Below are 18455 nucleotides of genomic sequence, written 5' to 3' on the forward strand. Positions count from 1 at the left end.
CCTTTTCTTATCAGATCATCAGATCAAGCAAGTTGCCCCTATTCGGATGAGGCTCTGATGCAAAACCTAACCTACCTATGCGTATGTAGTTGTAGGTGAAGTACGGTGTTAGCTACGTTGATAAATCCCGTGCTGGTACCTGACTTATCTAGATAACCTAACCCCTTACGTTAGTTGGTTCTTTCGCGTGGCCGGGAATAATCAATGACTACGACGTCACAGATCCCAGTTCCGTCACCGGGTGCCGCTACGCCCTTTTCGTAGGTAATTACTAAGAGTAGACGGATTGACCGATGAGAGCCGTAGGTTTTAGTTAATTATTTATGTAGGTAAGGTATCGAGATCTCGATATATTTTTTTTTCGTGTGTGTAAGTATGTACCTATATACCACTCCTTCAACAAGACAGTCATTACCTATTATACAGGTTTACTTTAGTAGTGCATGAAGTTCAAGTTGTAAGCAACCTTAGCTTTGGTCGTTTGAGACTTTTAGGTTCAACCCGTTTTCGCTTTATATTTTCACCCATGACCCAGTTTTGCCTACCTAACCTAGGCCTTCTCAACAACACCAACACATACCTCGGCTCGGGTTTCTTCAGCCATCTAACTAGCCTTCGCCGAACACATTAATCTGCGAACAATGGCACCGCAGCAGGAGATTCCAGTTGCGGCCAATGTTCTAGGTGTAAGTCACATCCTCTTCACCCCCCCATTTTTAGAAATAGATCCCGTTAGCTCATGTATGCAAACTTTTAGACAATCGGCACCATCCTCTGGTGTGTGCAGACGATACCCCAGATATGGACCAACTGGCGAACCAAAAGCACCGAGGGTCTGCCCGGCTCCATGATGTATCTCTGGGCTTTATGTAAGCACCCCCTTGCTTATCCCTCAGTTGTCTGCCTAGGTAGGTAGCAGGTCCAAGATGTACTGACATCCCTCTGCCTAGGCGGCGTACCGTTGGGGGCCTACAATATCGCGCAGCGATTCAACTACCCCTTGCAAGTACAGCCGCAATGTTTCATGGCACTCTGTATCGTCAACTGGTGCCAGATCCTGTTGTACGGCAGTAGATGGAAGCTCTGGCAGGTGATACTCATCGGGTTGGCGAATGCCGCCGTCTTCGCCGGCGTTCAGGCGGCTTTGATTCTCACGCTCCAGGTAAGTCCTACGGCAGCAGTAGTAGCATTGCTGTCTTCAACCGAAGGCCTCCTCCATATTATCATAATTTGCTAATTGGCGATTAGCCCCTGTACGACGCCGGCAACCCCACGGGAGTTCTGGTAGTTGGCATAGTCGCCAATGTATTGCTAGCCTTGGGCCTCCTACCACCGTACGGTGAGATATGGAAGCGGAGGGGCAGGGTTATTGGCATCAACTTCATCTTTCTCGCGATGGACTTCTTTGGCGCATTATTCTCTCTCCTGTCACTAGGTACGCATGACCCCTAAGCAGCCCCTCTAGAATCGTCTTGTTGCTAACCTCAATACAGCGGCTCAACATACTTTTGACATTCTGGGTGGTGTGATATATATCGTATGGTAAGTACCTCAGCAGTTAGTTATGAGACCTCTATGGACTGGGCTCTTGATCGCAAACGCCACATATCACCTACCTACTAATTCACACCACAGCATTATCTTAGAAACCGGCATATTCCTCTCTCATCTGATATGGATGTTCCGCACGAGGAAGATAAGAAAAGAAGCAGCAACAAGAGAGAAGACTTTCGACGATATAGCGGCAGAGCATGAGGAGCGGGGTTTACCTTTTAAATTCGCAGAGCGTAAGTCCTCGAAACAGAGGAAGGATGCTGAGGCGGGTGAAGGTGGACAAGAACAAGACCCTTCTAGGGATATAGGTACCCAATAAGGTCGCACCGGGGCCTAGCACAGAGCGTATATAACTCAACACTTCTGGGTTAAAATTAGGGAGAGATGAGGGTATTGGATTTTTTGTATAACCCATTGATAGATTAAAACGGAGCGCAAGCTACAGTGGTGAGATATCTTGTGGTCTAGTAAATCAAATGCAAACTTTCATGCCTCATTACCGTCATTCCCCATTATTACCTCCGCTGCTAGTCAATTGTTGATTGACTAGCCACCAACTATCATTACTAGAATCGCGAAATACTGCCATCGTCCGATGTGAAGTCAACGATTTATTCGATGAGGGGTTCCTTCCCCTGGTCCTTTAGATCCACGCCTTTGCCGCCGTATTCAGCCGGCAGCTTCTCGCCGAGGCCGGGAACCTTGGTTTCGGTGAATTCTTTGGCCAGATTGCCACCATTGGACATGGGGTGAAACTTCTTGATGGTCTTGGGGGCGACGAAGAGCTTCATCACGCCGTACATGAAGCCCATTATGGCGGGAACGTTAACAAAGAACTTTTCTTTGAGCAGTTCCGGGTACGCCGTGGCGAAAACCTTAATTGTCTCAGTGCTAGCGGCTTTCACAGCAGGCGACTGTCGCAGGAAGCTGATGGACTTGTAGTCATGCACTTGGAAGATCTTATAGGGATCCCAGCTAGCCGTGATAGGCTTGGTAGCAGTAGGGAGCGACAACTCTTGCACGGCTAGCTCCATAAGGGCGACGCGCCAGCCAATGAATCTTTTCAACTTGTTAGTCGGTTTTTTGGTATATATATCTTATGGGTAGAAGTGATAGGTAAGGCTTACTCATCGAGGTTGCCGAATGTCTCATCAATAGACTTGACACCACCGTAGATGTTCCAGGTGAAGATTTCGCGAGTCTCGGGGTCGTTCTGGGCGGTCTTCTCATCTGAGCTTGCATATTTGGTAACATAGCCGAGGCCCTCGAACTTGGTCTTGCTATAACTCTTCTTGATAAGTTCCAGAGGCTGCAACTTAGCACGCCAGTCAAGAGTTTTAGTGAGCTGATCCTGGGCCTTCACCACGTCGCCATCATTAGCGTTAAGGTATTTCTGTAGGACAATCTGACTGGGAATATGGCTGGCTGGGTCGGCTAAGGTGACGCCCCAGACCTCGGGATGGGAATGGGCTTTCGCAGTTGTCCAGAGCTCTTGAATGGGCGTGGTAGGCTCATCCGGCTTAAGAGTTTCGGGTTTATCGGCCTCGGGCTTAGATCCTTGAACTTCGGCCATTGTCTTAGGATCTTAGTATTAAGTAAGGAATAATTCTATGGATATTGTAAATTATGTTATGTTTCCCTAAATTTGGAACATGTATCACTCTAAATCTGAATGATGAGATAAGATGAAAATGAGAATGATGAGATTAAAAGTTTGTTTTGTTTTCTGTTCATGACAAGAAGCGACTTCCGAAGTAGTTGATAGAAGCTTCCCTAATCGAGACAAGCAGCGTCATTCTGTAACAGCCGGCATTTAGCCGGTCCACCTACACTTAATGCAGGTATTGACCCTCCATGTCCCTGAAAGTTCAACAGTTCAAGTTCACATGGGCATTGTCCAAACGTTGAAACTTCAATAACCTATCAAGATACCGCATCGAGTGTAGCTTGAGGGCCATATGCATTCAACCACACAAGGTTTTTGCCAATAACACGGACTCTTGAGTGAGATACACCATGATCACTCTAAGTTTTGTACTATCATCATCTTGTGTGTGAACACTTTGAAATGTAGTCGCCCTGGATAATACTACCTATCGTTAGATTGCACGTCATGGTCTCATAAATACCATCAAGAGACAAGATGATCCAAGGCATATTTTACGCCAGGTTCCTGCCACAGGAAGGTATGTTCATAAACCATAGGTATCAATAAATTCGTCTTACATCATCACAGGAACCAAAATCGTAGCGCAATCGCCTCCAGGATGTATCGTGGCCACCACCTATGCGCCACATCTGAAGCCTCCATTGGTGGACTTTGACATAATTCAGGAGTATATCATCCCTCGCAAAGCCTTCTTCAATCGATTCATGACGGTAAACTCTCCGGATAATAAATACAGCATCCTTGGATTTCCTGTATCAATCCCGAATGAGAGATATCATAGAAATGAATTCATCTTCAATTTCGGGCTAGTAGTGGAATCAGATGCCGATCAAATTCCCTATGAGCGCCTCGTTAGGCGACTAGCTGTGACCTTCGCTGAGATGGAACGCCAGCACGACTATTTAAGCTCTGAAGGGTGCGTTGATGACGGGAGGCGCCCGATAGAGAGCTTGCTAGAAATTGTAAAGGAGGACCTGAACAATTACGGCGAATGCATGATCCCCGTTGACGATGCCAACACCCTCAACATGAAGCTTTTCCCCTATCACCCTCCACCTGCCCCTGTTCGTGGATGGCACGTTCCCGTCGCAAAGATGAAGCTCGCCGAAATTGTCGACCCGACGTGGGACCTTACTCTACAAAAGATTATCCCCCATATAGACGGTGTTAACGATGTGCGTCGCATCGCATGGCTAGCCGATGTGTCGCTGCCATTGACACAGATTGCGCTGCAGCATCTCCTATACTATGACACAATTCTTCTACTGGACATGTTCTTCTTCGGAAGCTGCTACGCGCCTAGGCCAGGTGTACACGATTTCATCGTCAACCGAGACGGAGTTGTCGATGAGTGTGCGGGTTATGTTTGCGTTAGTAGCCACGTGCCTGGCAGTAGCAGCGATCCGCCCACTGCCGGCGCTTCTGGAAATACTACCAAGGACCCAATCATTGAAAATAGCACCGAACAGCAAGAGCAACAACAGCAGAACTTGTCCAATTACCAACTCATCAAATTGATGACCACTTTTTGTGCCGGGCGTAGCGTCATGGAGTGGATCAAACTACACCAGGACGCCGGCTTCGACGTTCTCCGGCACGTGGATGTGCGGCGCCTCGTGCAATTCGGCGTCATAAAAGGTTTTCTATACCGCGTGCACAAGTACGTCGTATCGAAACAGTACCTCGAAAGCCTAGCGGCCGGAAGGCGCGAGGTAAGAAGCGAAGACGAAGAAGAAGACGTACTACTCAGATATGCCGACGGCTGCCACTGCTTCGACCAGATCATCACCGAACAGAACATGACGGATGGCGAGATCATGAGAAAACTCCGGAGCTTGGAGCCTGGAGACCGTACGGTGTTTTATCGTTAGAATTTACGCAGACATGGGATGGTTTGCTACTGCTATTGCTAGGGGGTAAACATAGCGGCATGGAGGGCTAAGCAAGGTTATTTCTCTACCTAATAGGTAGCTGTGGTTTCTATTATCCTCATCAAAGGGTTTGGCGATGACGAGATACTGAATAACGTGTTAGATTCTAGGGTATAAGTAGTTAATCCTAATACTACCAAACACCCCCATTGGCGATGAAATGTTCCCGAGCACATTTTACATTTCAACATAACTAATAGGGGTAGCCACCTAAGCACCTAGGTTCGACCAAGTGAAACACATGCACAAAAGTCTTAAGAGCGAAAACGTTTGGTATAATATTCATATGATACACGTACTCTACACTTAATCCGTCTTGATGCGGGTGAAGCTCGCCCTCTTTCCGCTCTGTCCGCTCTTCGGCGCCGGTGTAATGTCACTGGAAACCATAGTATCCTTTTCCAGCGCCTCGAGATCTACCCGCGCGGACGCGAGCACCTCATCGATGGCCATGGTCTTGAGCTTGGCGGAGCGGGGCCCCTCTTCCTGGTAATAGGAGAAGGCGTGCTTGAGGATCTGGCGCGCGCGGTTGGGCGGGACGCCCTTCTCGAGCTCCTTGAACTTGCCCGCGTTGAGCTGCTCCGCGTAGATCGTCTCGGCGCCGTCGAGGAGCTTCTTGCGCTGTTCTGGGGAGTGCATCTTTATGCTGTTGTCGCCCATGGCTTTTCGAAGGGCTGTGCGCAGCAGGCGGACGCGTCCCATGCCGGGCTCTCCGGGGTAGGTTAGGCCGGAGGCGGCCCATTCCTCGTCGCTGACCATCTCCACGACGCGGATGAAGTGCTTGCCTCGTCGGAGGATGAGGAGCTTGCCGTCGATGAGGAAGTTCTTGGTATCTTGCGTGAACCAGGACTTGACGGGCGTGAACATGAGCTGGTCGTAGCGCATGCCTACGTTGGTGGCCGCGGGTTGTCCCGGGGAGCCGCCGATGTAGGCACCTTGTTGCTGTGTCAGCCGGCTGCCGTCGGTGACGCTGTCCGCGAGGCCGGCAGCATAGAGAATGCGACTTATGTGTTTGCCTAGGACTAGTGATTTGGGGAGCTTGATGTCAATCTGGAAGTTCAACGCTCGATCGGATGTCAACGCCCCCTCGTTTAAGGACATGCGTTCCTCTTCGGGGTCAATCTTTTTTCTTGCGTAAAGTCCTAGGTGTTGATTTTGAGTGTTCGTTGCTTCCTGGAACCCATGCACTAATGAGAGCACTTCGAAAGCTAGGGCGTGATGAGGAATACGCTTGGAAGGGTTCTCTTCGTGCTTCGCCATAAGGTCCTTAATGGTTTCCATGGGAAAGAACGTGAGTAGTTTGAGTAATTTCTCGATTTCGGTGTCGGGTCGTCGCACGAAGTAGCCATATAGATCAAATGAGCTCGTCTTGAACGGGTCAAGCCAGATGGCATTGTCGGCGCTCTTGCCAAACTTAACGCCGGCCGAATCAGTAAGAAGAGGGACAGTAAACCCGACAGGTGTGTGCAAAAAATCGCTAGGAACCTTCTCGCTGTCGTTTACTTCATGGTCTCGCATGTATTTGACGCTGTCCACACCAGCGACGATGTTTCCGTATTGATCAGACCCACCAATCTGCATGAGCACGCCTTGTTTACGGAACAAATACCACCAATCCCATGCCTGCATCAGAGGATATACGAATTCATCCAGACCCATGCCTTCGCCTGTCTCCATCCTCCGCTTAACAGTGTCGCGAGACAGCATGGGGCCTAGGCGCATTCCCTTGAATAAGCGAGCGACAACCTCTATAAATGGAACAGTGTTATACCATTGGCTGTTGTTCAATACTGCACGAGACCATACCCTTTTTTCCTTCTCATAGCCGTAGCGCCTCCCTTGCGCTTCGACATTCAGCCATATGCGCTTCAGTTGATAGTGCATCTTCGTGATATTCATGGTCATATCGGCCCTTTTCATCGGTTTGCGACTTTGTAAACGATCTGTGGGATCCCCAACTTTGGCCGTCGCACCGCCAAGGACACTCACAGCCTTAAAGCCGTGTATGTACATCCAGAAAAGAGGCATCAAGGTTATTAAATGGCCAACGTGAAGAGAAGGGGCGGTAGGATCGATTCCGACATAAGCGCCTATCCTTTTCTTCAGCATCAATTCTCTGATTTGTTCTTCGGTTCCGGCAGTGTCCTTCACATATCCACGCTCCTTGAGAATGTCCCAAGGGTGCGGCCTCAACCCCTCCTTGATCTCTACGGCTTGAAGGTCCCATTGCCGTTTTGACTCCGCCTGTTTCGCCAGCCACGAAGTGGAAATGTGCCGTGTCTGTGGCCGTCTAGCGTATAAGGATCGTAAAATACATCTTCGGCAGAGAGTCGAGGGCGCATTGTAGGCACTAGGGGAGAACCCTCCGCGCAACATTATAGACATCGTATAATGTCTTTGGAGGACTTTGAATTAGGGATTCAAAATATGGAGGTTAGATATAAGGGGAAACTCCCACGAGTCTCTATATGTTTTTACATATATAGCCCATGGCCCTTTATATTCTGATTTGTCAATGGGGGAAGTTCGTAAGATATTCAGCTTTCTTTTTCTTCGATTTGGCTGTTGAAGTTTAAAAAAATCAATTAATTAGTGCACATGCAGCGCGCAAATCTGGAAAAAGTTTTAGCGGGGCCAGTGTTAAGAAACTTCGAGGTATTCCACTATTAGTGTTACTGCCGTCACACACCGCTATCCATGTTAGTGGGCTGGCGGGGTGATCCCAGGTAACTAACATTGAGTGAGTGATCTTACGGCGTATAGTAGTTATGTATATTTCAAATCTTGAATGTTGTTTCCTCCTTCTATCCTCCAGATCCTCCAGCTCTCTGCTGTGAAGTTGCGCACCCCAAGGAACCATATGGTCACTCAATCGTCGATTAGGTACATAACCTAGGTATTTTCCATCTTTTGCACTGATATAGTTATGTAACTACCTCTTAATGCGCTAAGGTGTAAAGCAAGAGTCTTGAATATCGACAATACCCCAATCCAAAATATTAGTACAAAAGGATAGTTAGATGAAGTGTTATATATTCAAGCGAGAGATCGGAACGTCGAACACAAGCCATGTAAATCTGATAGCTGAAAGCTGAGCTTTGTTTCTGTAGGTTCGTTCTAATAAAATTGAAGGTAACACACAAGATCCATCAGGTCGGGTTGGAGCTAAGAGGCATTTAAGCGCACATGTGCACTGTGCGTGCCGTTGAGGATTCAATGTTAGATATTAGGTACGTACAATACCTCAGGTAGATTGAGGGGCATTTGGAATTTTGGAGGGGCTAAGGGGACGATTATATGCCGCCAGAAGACAATGGACGTCAAAGGAAGCAGTGACAGGTTACAGTGGAGGCCTATGTATGTACCTAGTATTTCCAGTATCGTCAACTTCAATGTTTGAGTTGACTCTAAATGAGGGGCTGTCCGCGAGGCTGACGGGGATGCTGTTTTATCATGAGATACATCAGTATTACTGAGATATACATGTGATATCTTATTATTTAGGGATGATTTAAAGTACTTTCTTTGCTCTTATCTAGTATCTTCTGGTAAGCTCACCTACTAGCGTTGTAGCCGATTGTCCCACGTTGAACTTAAAAATGTGAGTAGATACCTAGTACTACATATGTAGGTACTGTGTATGTAGGGGTGTATGTACAACTTAGGTACTATTATGTACCTACATAGGTTAGTTAGTCCCTAAATAATAACATTTGAACTGCCTAGAACAAAATACTAACCTTAGTAGTGTTAACTAACATTCATCCAACCATTTCCCATTTCAACAACATCATATCACCAATCATCCGTCGCCGGAAACCAAACTCATTGTCGCCTCCATCGATATTATATTGATCACGCTTTCCTTTTTCTTTTCTTTCTCTTTTCCTACTTCTATTTCTTTGCGACGAAAGTAATACTGGTCAACATCCCCCTCTTTTTATCGTTACCATTATCATTACCATCTATCATCTACCGTCGTATCAGGCCATCAATTACTACGTAGTTATCGCCTCAATTCACGTCCACCTCCAAACATGGCCGACTCAGCCGAGGGTAACTCTGACCCTCAGGTCACCTTCAAGGTGAAGACATCGGGTGACACTCAGCACACCATCACTATTTCCGAGACTGCCACCGTCAACGATCTGAAAACCAAGCTTGCTGGTGCCGAGTTCGAGAATATTCCTGTCGATCGACAACGTTTGATCTATTCTGGTCGTGTTATGAAGAATGAGGAGCCTTTGAGCACCTACAAGATCAAGAATGGCAACACTGTTCATCTAGTCAAGAGCGCTGCTAGCAACCCAACCCCTGCCGCGACCTCTTCGTCGACATCATCTACTACACCCGCTGCTCCTCAGATTCCCCATAACATGGCTGCCGGTACCGCAAACAACCCCCTCGCTGGTTTGACTGGCGCACGATATGCCGGCCTGACCGGTCTTCCTTCGGCAGATATGTTTGGACCCGATGGAGGAGTAAGTTGACACAAATATCTACCCACCATTATCTTTACCTAGGGATGAGGAATTTAAGGCTAACTCTCGCTTGCGCAGATGGTCGGTTCTATGATGGACGAGGACCAGCTAGCTAATATGCTTAGCAACCCGCATGTAGCCCAGCAGATGAACGAGATGATGAACAACGACACATTCATTGACATGATGATTCAATCGAACCCAATGCTGCGAAATAACCCTAACGCTCGTGACATCGTGCGATCACCTCTTTTCCGTCAAATGATGACTAGCCCCGATGCCTTGCGAGGTGCTGCCAGATTGCAGCGAGCTATGGGTGGTCGTCAAGCAGCACAGAATGCGTTTCCCATGCCCGGTGTGACTGACAATACTCCCGGTGACGCGGCTGCAGGAGGCAACACTAGCGACGGCAGTGGCCAACCCACTGGCGCATCTCCTGGCCAACCTCCAGCAGGCGCATACAACCCATTTGACCCAACTACCTGGAGCAACATCAATGTTCCTGGTGCTGCTGGCGGTAACGCTGCTAGTAACCCATTTGGTGCTTTCTTTAACCCCTTTGGCGTAGGCCAACCGGGTCAGGCTGCACCTACCTCAGGCGCAACTCCAGCAGCAAGCGGCGCACAGGCCGAGGGTGGCGGTGTCAATACCAGCCAGGGTACAGGAGCTAGCACCCAGAGCCCTTCAAGCCCCCCTCCGAACCCATTTGCCAGCCTGTTCGGTGCTTCGGGTCCTTTTGGAGCACCGGGAGCAGCAGGAGCCGACCCTACAGCTGCGGCTGGACTTGGAGCTGGAGCAAACCCGTTCGGTGGCGCTGCTGGCATGTCACCCGAGCTTCTGCAGCAAATGATGCAGATGCTAGGTGTAGGATCGCCGGCCGGCTCCCCGGCCCCACAAGATAACCGCCCCCCAGAGGAACGCTGGTCGGAACAGCTGCTACAATTGAACGAGATGGGCTTCTATGATTTCGATCGAAATGTTGAGGCGCTACGACGAAGCGGGGGCAGTATACAAGGAGCGATCGAGTATCTGCTGAGTTCGTAATGAAGCTGTGGAATGGCTCCTTCGTCTTACTACTTTTCCGTGTCTCACGTGCGAAGGATGATTATTCAGGAGTCTATTAAAGTATGCGATTTGGCATGTGTGGCGAACACACTCGTCATGAAGAAAGAAAAAATCAAGCAAGTAGGCTGGACAACCAATTGGTTTGACGAAGTAAGATGCTGTGGATGACATGATGATGAAATATCCCTTCCTAGGCAAGTCTCCTTGCCGATTCAACGGGGGCTCGGTCAGGCTTTTTACCCACACATGAGATTATGGACAGGAGGGGCTTCTTCTCTACGTTTGTAACTTTCTATAATAGTAAGAGAGGCAAAGCAATCAACTACATTGTTATACCGTACCTATGATATGTGTCATTGGTTGTTGTATTAATGCTAAAAGACTAGTCAGCTTGTGTGGATCGTACTACGTTAAGTAGGTAGGTAGGTAATCATAAATTGATGCTTAAGTACCTAGAGAAGCATTGTGATGACTCCTTATACGTGTGCTACGGCTTTGGCGGGGCTGTAGGATAGGCGCCCCTTTTTTCTCCTTAGTGAAGTTTAAGCTATTAGAGAGAGTGCTGATATTCGAGAGAATTATTCTTAGTCTTGTAATAATTCCTCTCAATTTCTATCGATCTAGTGCATGGATTCATTCCTAGGTAAACGTAGTAGTTCTTAGGCACCCAGTTTCTGAACTGGGCGCCTTATGCTTCCGATGGCGGTTTAAGAGAGACATCCGTCTTTCTCTTTACTCGCTATGTTTTTTTTTTTTTTTTCATTCTACTTCATTTCTTCAGTACATGGTTCCCGTCATGCTTGTAGGTCATCGTTTATTCACCACTAAAGTTCTTAAGTAAATGATAGGGGTTAAACCTCTGGATATAGCTCTGGTCTCAAACCTGGACTAGGGGGGTTTAAGGAATGAGATACTATTCTGCTTGAGTCGCTATCTTGATTAGGTATTACATGAGTATCAAGAGACGTAGTTAGTAGATTTTATCTGTCTGTTTGTATAACTGAAGTTTTTGACCCCTTTTCTGTCAGTATTTGAAACCTTGTATCGCTGTTATTTCTTTTTATCTTCTGTATGATCCCTGGGTGTTTTTGAATCACGAAACGCTGCTTCTCTAGTCTTCTTGGTCATTGTCGGGGGTGTACCTGGGAGCACATGGGGGTTCACATGGAACAAGGACGACTTACGTGTATATGTAGCTTCCGTAGTCTCCGAGAGATGTTAGAGATCCCCGCGCAATAACGATGTTGTTCTGCGTCTTCTAGGTTCCATCTCGTGACAGGCATCACATAAGATACCTATTTATATGGCGTATCATAAGCTTCTGTTATTAGCGTACCTAGTCTTTATCTTTCTTCCTTCCTTTCCATGTGTTGCAGGTGCCTCAGGCACCTTTAGGCTCCACTAGAGCCATATGGCCCTTATGGCCATATATTGGCACTCCGCCATTGTAGTTAGGAATAAAGCAAGCTTTCTTCCTTCCATCTTCCTTCTTCTTGATTGCAGTTATACTACAACACCATGTTTCCTTTCCTCCCCTCTATCACATTTATATTGCCCAGCAGCCCAACTAGTAGTTTTAGGTATGTGGCATATATGTACTTACATATTAGCTATTATTGATGATGTATAAAGCTAGCTTTTTCACAGTTACTTTTTATAAGGGCCTTGATCCCTTCCTGTTAGCCGAGTAGGGGGCACTATTTTTGCTATAAGCCTTCTGATGAACTTGTGTTTCTATGCTAAATATCTAGCCAGTACTCCATGCCTAGAGACATGTTGTTCTTTGTATATCAATGTATCTTCCAAGCCTTTGAGTTTACCTAGTCTCGTAGCATAAACCTCGTGGGAGTGCTGCCTTCTGCGAAGAACACTGGATGGGGGTAGACTCTTAAACCAAATCAAGGCTTACTGTATCTGACACCGCGTGCTCTGTACTAGCAGAGCTTGATGTGGAATGGAGTAGCCCAACGAATGTTCGATCTATGTTGGTGCTAGGTACGTTTCAGCTAAGCTCACGTATTCGGGTTGAAAGCCCCTAGGTTAGCATATTGCTATGACTAGGTGGGCTGGCATTGACAGAGACGGCAGAGACTCGTCCTTAAAAGGTTGTTTCCAACTTTTGCTGGCTAGTATTCATATTCGAGGTAAATCCGTATCATAATTGCGGACTCGCCATCGGTACTGAGCAAAGGATGTGTAGGATTCAGCATCCTATATCGATTACATAGAGGAATGGGAGGATTCATCACTCTATTAATAGTTAATTATTATTAAATAACCCACATGAAAAAGAAACAGATATACTCAGAGGAATATACGGCTATATATATCAGTTATGAGTTCGCTGTCCCTTTGATATTCGACATATCGCCGGCTCTCTTAGTGTATAATAGGTAGGCTTAACCGAGATCGAAATGTTTGATTTGTTCCAGTCTTAGCTCCAAGACTCTCTGGACCCAACTGATGATCGGTTGGGTACTATATACGATACCAGTGGCACAATATTCCAACTGTCTTATAATTGGACAGACGGACGACCTCGATTTTCCCACCGAGGCTGTTTTCTTACATTACTTGGCCCCGTAGTTCCAGTCTTCGAAGAGTCGGCAACTCGTAGCGACCCGAAAACGACCACGGCCCCAAATGTTGGTGGATTTACCTGACGATCATTATGTCTCGATGCCACTTAAGTAAGGCTTGCCTCGCTGTCCCCTCACTCAGCTCGCAGATAGGCACTAATAGAGATGATATTATGTTGTCAACAATTAGCGTATCCCTAGGTAGACATCGACGGCATATAGAACTCATCAAAACATATTCACCTACCTAGGTAGGTAACTACTACATAGATAAAACTATAGTCACGTAATAATAATCGTTACTTGATGTCACAACCAATCAAGAGATACGCTCGGTATATGTTAATCCGTGCGAGCCAATATCTTGGTAACATCTTCTTCATATATAGGTACCAATCTTCTATTCCTCTGGTGGTATTCGGTTCGATTTATTTCTATCCACATGGCCACTTGAAGTCAACGCAACAGTGACCGCGTATGCGACCAGACGGAGTAGGAATACGTATAGTAGGCCTGTGGGCGGAAGCTCGGAAATTTGACGGCTGCAACCTACGGCAGCTCGGCGGAACAAGACGCATCCGTTATGACTACCCAGCCTGTACCCAGGTATGTGCATTACTGAGTACCTAACCTAGACAACTGTATTGTTCCCTAACTCTCCTGGCACAATTTAATGGGATCTTCGATAAAACAAAACCAAGACCAGCAAAGACAGAAATCTGCCGGGCGTTGGTGATGGTGACACAGCTACAAATATGCCCATAAGTAGTATATTTTCGACCCAAGCCTTTAACCCAGCCAATAGCCAGATCGCGCTTCTTTGTGGAGGCTCAACAAATACGGCTAGGCTCGGACAGTGTTCGTTCCATCGCTTGCGTTAGCGCCTGTCTATTCCATGGGCGGCCGATCTCTGTCTTCGGTAGTCCCCGGCACAAGGGTTCTGGTGAACTTCTTCATGTGGTAACTACTTACATGCCTAGCCAGGTATATGTAGTAGCCTGCAGCCCAATGCCTACCTAGGTACATGTAAGGTAGGTATGTTTCCTGTAATGGTAGATTTACTTATGGTGTCATAGGTAAAGGGCAACGCTTGATTTAGTGGTGACTGGAGGGCCCATCTGGCATGCCAAGGCGCCTACGGAGAAATAGGGGTGACGCCAGGCCACAGTCATATCTGGCGATGCTTCAAGCCCAAGCAGTCCAAAATCAAAAAAAATAAAGTAGCAAACTTGAGAAACCACAGGTGATCTTGCGCCGCAACACTCAAATGATAGGCTCAACAGCCTAAGATAAGTTAGGTATCTAGCTCGTTGTTGTGCTGCAATGTTACGGTACTATGCAAAAGTGTCACCACCTCAGCATATTCCTACCATAGTACTAAATTGCTAACTTAGGTATGTGTGTGAAAAAGTTGTTCGGGTATTAATAACTTGGGTTGATAGGATATTACAATGGGAATAGTCCTGGCGTTCGGACATTCTCGACCTCGCTGCCCAGACAATGCGAATATCAATGGGTCTAAGTGGATCTATCCTTCTTTAGTCTAGACAAGGCGCCAGGTCGCCAGCACGTCCGTTAGTTGATGAAACCGACAACCCTTTCAAAAGCTCGGTGAGGCTTCTGGAGCTACGACCAGTAGCTTGATTCAACGGTGTATCTGACAAGTCACATCTTTTCATCTGGAACGGGTAGTTTATGGATTAGCGTGGCACGGAGACGTCCCAGTATTCTGGAAATAGAGCTGAGGGATGCCAAGCGGATTCAGATCGTGGTCGTCGAAGGGTTGAGTGGTAACCACCTATTTACTACGTAGTTACTGTTTACTTATACTCACCGCATTGTCTTTTATTGTTATTTATATCACCACTTACACGTCCTTCGTCTAGGTATACTGGCCTCTTTCGCTCCAAAGAGTTTCTTGTCCGCCGTGCACTGCAAACCTTGGAAATGAAGCCTAGTATCACCACCCGATATTCCCCAGAAATGATGTTCACCACAACTGCCAATTCTATCTTGCGCCGGGATGAAATCCCCACAAGGTGAGAACCGGAACCACTCATGTTATGTAATTCTACTCTTCTGATGACAAGTTCTCATTGATCTGACAAGCTGTCAACTGGTTTTTGCGCGTTCGGGCCGCTTCGTCGGCATCTGCAGGTTAGAGGTTCCCACTGTTCGTACGTACGCATGTGTACTAGGTAGGCAGTATACTGAGCTCGGAGGAGAATTACTTCACAGAGATCAGATTTCCTCATCTCGGGTGTGCCGAATTGGTTCTAATGTACCCCGGATGCGTCATTTGGATCACCCACATCTGGGTCTGCTGGGCCTGATACTTGAACTCGCCAGAAGGAGTTGAAGATCGCGTACGGTGTTACCAATCAGAACCAAGTGATAATCTCCCGGACCGAGACAGCAGGGTATAACTTGTCTAAGATTATTCCTTGACCTAGACAATCCCCCCCCCCCTAAACATACATGTACATTACAGCTAACCTAGAAGGAAGCGGGGCAACCTTCTCGAAGCTTTCGATACGCAGCGTAATGGTATTCCAAAATCATCGTGAGGATCAAAACTGAGACATTGGATACTGACTCAAATAGGCAAGTCAGAGCTATTGGCTCATCGAGGTGCCCAAAAGGGGCCCTATCACGTCCGTTCGAATATGCATATATTTCACCGTGCCGTCGCCTCGTGTAACAGGCCCATAATACATCCATGGACCGATCTGGCCCCTCCCCATGTGAGAATATGTTGGGAAGGAGTCTCGACAAGTTCGTAGGATATTGGTTAACATGACCTAATATATCACCAACGCTCTCCTCTGTGCTGTGTCCAGCCCCTCTTTCTAACATTGCATACCTACTTGGACCTATGTAATCAGGCTGAACCAGAGCCTCGACACATGGCAACCCGGTTTTCATCCATAGCGGCTAGCCCACTAAGGGAACTGTACCCAATATATCTCTATCCCTACCTACCTAGGTTACCTGCTAGGTAGGGTAGGTTAGTCAAGGGACCCCTAGGTTGATTGGTGACACTTGAAGTAAGAAGTTACGATTACGACCTCCTATCTGTGCCTAGGTATGTATGTAAGAGTCGGGCAGTCAAGAAGGCATCATCTTGGTTTCCTACTTCGGGCTGCCTCGCCTTTGAACCTCTCTTGGCCGACCATCCGCACTCTATTCCTCGGGCGCGATACCAATACATAGTCTAGCCTAGTATCTGGGAGCAGGGTTTTACGAGAATTCACCGGCATCCCGGTCCGCATTCTGTGTATCGACTTTCCCACACTGAACTGATAATGGAGACAAAGGGAAGTCGGTCGGTCGAGAGTAGGTACATTACTGCAGCTATGGGGCCTGATATACATCACACCCGCTTCGTCAAAGTGCATCATCGTACGTTCTTGGCAGCCCGAGGCTTCTAACCAAGCGTCTGACGGCATGGAATACTTACCTTTTCCATACCTATTCACAAAATCGACCGGGCCATCTTCCTCGGTACTTCGATGAATCCTCTCATCATAAAAAATCCGCCTAAACGTTTTATACCACGTTGTAGAGAAAAAGACTTTTTGTACCTACCTATCCATCCCGCGCCCCACAGGACATCCTGCTCCGACTGGCAAAGGAAAGGTCGGGCTAGTTGGGCGGATTTGAAAAAAAAAAAAAAATCCAAAACGGAAGATTCGAGACCAACAAACAAACCGTCCGAGTAAGCAATCCGGCCTGCAGGAGATTGGCTGGCCGTCCCATGGATCAGGTATTGAAGTCGTGGCACACATTTCTACCACAGTGACCGATGCCCTCGCATCCTTGGAGAAGGTCATGATCGGCCGGGCTTCCGCCAAGGAGAAGCCACCGCGTTTGTTGCTTGCTTTGGCTCTGGCTTTTGTGCTGTACAATACATACGTACGGAATATGCAGCGATGCCCGCTGAATGTGTAACGAGCTACACATCTACCTACTAGGTATCTATCTACTTTACCTGGGTTACTTACTCGCTTTGCCTTACGTAGTAGGAGACAGTGCCAACTCCGATGTCCCCCCCCTCTCCCCCTTGGAGGTTTGACAACGATATTTTGATAGACCCAATATATCGGATGTCTATTGACATCGTCAGCCCGAACGACAACCGCTAATTCCTCCCTTTCGAGACTGGTAATCTAACCCAAAGGACCCTACTACTACCTATACTCTACGCCGATGCTAGTTCTGGCCAAGGCGTTACGCATGCGCCAGCCCGCGACAGAGCTGGCCCATATCTTTTTTCGGGGGGTTTTTTTCTTTATTTCTTTTATCGTATTCTCTTCTAAATGCATCCCCCTTTCCCCTCCTGCTCCTATCAAGGTACTTGTATGTACTGTGCACTTGCGTGCCTAATATGATGTACCTTACCAAAGTTAACTTCCCAAGCCAATCTTCTTCCGCGATCTGGCGAGCTGACGAAGGAAATGAGCCCCTCACCTTCTCCCCCCCAATCCCGCTCTCTGCTTCCCCATCCGTGCCTTGCCAGGCTGGCACATGTTTACTAGTGGCTGGCCCTCCTTGGCCTGAGCTGGCCAAAGAGAGATCCCTTATCTGTAATAATCCCCGTAGCAATTATGTCATGCATAAGGACCGCAGGGAGCGATCGCCTCCAAGGTATCCAAGTACATATTTCTCTCTCTCTCTCTCTACCTGGATGGTCGGTGGCCTTGAGGCGAAAACTTTCTGATGATGTCGCGCCTTTGCTCCACCGGGCGCGACCTTTTTGGGGGGGAGAGAGAGGGGGATGGATCATCGAGACTTCCTAAGCCTCTCATTATACAGTACACATCCCAAGTTTCACACGCAAGGTTTCTTGGTCGCCTTTTGGGCTTTAATAATAGTGGCTTTTTAAGACAACGAATGGACGCTCGTAATACTTCATAATTCGCCGAGCACCTTCCATCTTATACCACGGCAGAGGGCAAGCTCAACATGTGCCAGCCCGAGCCCGAGCATCCCTTTAGTCATTGGCCCTTTCTGCCCGCTGCTGTCTGCCTTAAAACGGATCCTTCCTTCTAACTCTCTCGGGACAACCTCTTTCTGTCAGGCTACGCTTCAAGGCCGAACTCAGCTTGCCCTCCTTCGTGCTAACCTCGCCACCTCGCCTCGACTCGCCGTCCTTGCTTGTCCCCACCACACCATC

General features: G+C 47.6%; 5 protein-coding genes across 5 annotated transcripts; 3 read left to right on the plus strand and 2 right to left on the minus strand.

Moving 5' to 3' along the window:
- The first annotated feature begins 31 nt into the window (after window positions 1–31).
- GGS25DRAFT_445199 (PQ loop repeat-domain-containing protein) lies at window positions 32–2095 on the plus strand. Its single transcript, XM_049258772.1, has 6 exons — window positions 32–686; window positions 758–869; window positions 951–1162; window positions 1249–1435; window positions 1494–1542; window positions 1636–2095. Exons 1-6 carry the CDS (start codon window positions 642–644, stop codon window positions 1871–1873), a joined length of 843 nt encoding a protein of 280 aa, XP_049112930.1. The 5' UTR covers window positions 32–641; the 3' UTR covers window positions 1874–2095.
- Window positions 2020–3769, minus strand: GGS25DRAFT_445248 (CRAL/TRIO domain-containing protein). Its single transcript, XM_049258773.1, has 2 exons — window positions 2682–3769; window positions 2020–2613 (listed from the first exon to the last, which is right to left on the minus strand). Exons 1-2 carry the CDS (start codon window positions 3125–3127, stop codon window positions 2166–2168), a joined length of 894 nt encoding a protein of 297 aa, XP_049112931.1. The 5' UTR covers window positions 3128–3769; the 3' UTR covers window positions 2020–2165.
- On the plus strand, window positions 3361–5277 carry GGS25DRAFT_445317 (nitrogen permease regulator 2). The gene is made up of 3 exons (XM_049258774.1): window positions 3361–3395; window positions 3501–3740; window positions 3791–5277. Exons 2-3 carry the CDS (start codon window positions 3698–3700, stop codon window positions 5092–5094), a joined length of 1347 nt encoding a protein of 448 aa, XP_049112932.1. The 5' UTR covers window positions 3361–3395; window positions 3501–3697; the 3' UTR covers window positions 5095–5277.
- GGS25DRAFT_445429 (uncharacterized protein) lies at window positions 5278–7849 on the minus strand. Its single transcript, XM_049258775.1, has one exon. The coding sequence runs from the start codon at window positions 7537–7539 to the stop codon at window positions 5461–5463; it is 2079 nt and encodes a 692-aa protein (XP_049112933.1). The 5' UTR covers window positions 7540–7849; the 3' UTR covers window positions 5278–5460.
- Window positions 7850–8777: 928 nt separating this feature from the next.
- On the plus strand, window positions 8778–11149 carry GGS25DRAFT_506596 (ubiquitin-domain-containing protein). The gene is made up of 3 exons (XM_049262330.1): window positions 8778–8841; window positions 8903–9635; window positions 9714–11149. The coding sequence occupies exons 2-3, from the start codon at window positions 9192–9194 to the stop codon at window positions 10677–10679; spliced, it is 1410 nt and encodes a 469-aa protein (XP_049112934.1). The 5' UTR covers window positions 8778–8841; window positions 8903–9191; the 3' UTR covers window positions 10680–11149.
- The last annotated feature ends 7306 nt before the right edge of the window (window positions 11150–18455 follow it).

The sequence above is a fragment of the Hypoxylon fragiforme genome, assembly GCF_022984875.1.
Source record: "Hypoxylon fragiforme strain CBS 206.31 chromosome Unknown GGS25scaffold_9, whole genome shotgun sequence".
Classification (NCBI taxonomy): domain Eukaryota; kingdom Fungi; phylum Ascomycota; class Sordariomycetes; order Xylariales; family Hypoxylaceae; genus Hypoxylon; species Hypoxylon fragiforme.

What these genes read in the sequence shown, in the direction of transcription:
- GGS25DRAFT_506596 (XM_049262330.1), top strand. Translation starts at nt 9,192, where the DNA reads ATGGCCGACTCAGCCGAGGGTAACTCTGACCCTCAGGTCACCTTCAAG. An exon ending in TGTTTGGACCCGATGGAGGA is followed by an intron (nt 9,636 to 9,713) that starts GTAAGTTGACAC and finishes TCGCTTGCGCAG; the next exon opens with ATGGTCGGTTCTATGATGGA.
- GGS25DRAFT_445317 (XM_049258774.1), top strand. Translation starts at nt 3,698, where the DNA reads ATGATCCAAGGCATATTTTACGCCAGGTTCCTGCCACAGGAAG. An exon ending in CAGGTTCCTGCCACAGGAAG is followed by an intron (nt 3,741 to 3,790) that starts GTATGTTCATAA and finishes ACATCATCACAG; the next exon opens with GAACCAAAATCGTAGCGCAA.
- GGS25DRAFT_445429 (XM_049258775.1), bottom strand. Translation starts at nt 7,539, where the DNA reads ATGTCTATAATGTTGCGCGGAGGGTTCTCCCCTAGTGCCTACAATGCG.
- GGS25DRAFT_445199 (XM_049258772.1), top strand. Translation starts at nt 642, where the DNA reads ATGGCACCGCAGCAGGAGATTCCAGTTGCGGCCAATGTTCTAGGT. An exon ending in TTGCGGCCAATGTTCTAGGT is followed by an intron (nt 687 to 757) that starts GTAAGTCACATC and finishes GCAAACTTTTAG; the next exon opens with ACAATCGGCACCATCCTCTG. An exon ending in ATTCTCTCTCCTGTCACTAG is followed by an intron (nt 1,436 to 1,493) that starts GTACGCATGACC and finishes ACCTCAATACAG; the next exon opens with CGGCTCAACATACTTTTGAC.
- GGS25DRAFT_445248 (XM_049258773.1), bottom strand. Translation starts at nt 3,127, where the DNA reads ATGGCCGAAGTTCAAGGATCTAAGCCCGAGGCCGATAAACCCGAAACT. An exon ending in ACATTCGGCAACCTCGATGA is followed by an intron (nt 2,614 to 2,681) that starts GTAAGCCTTACC and finishes CAAGTTGAAAAG; the next exon opens with ATTCATTGGCTGGCGCGTCG.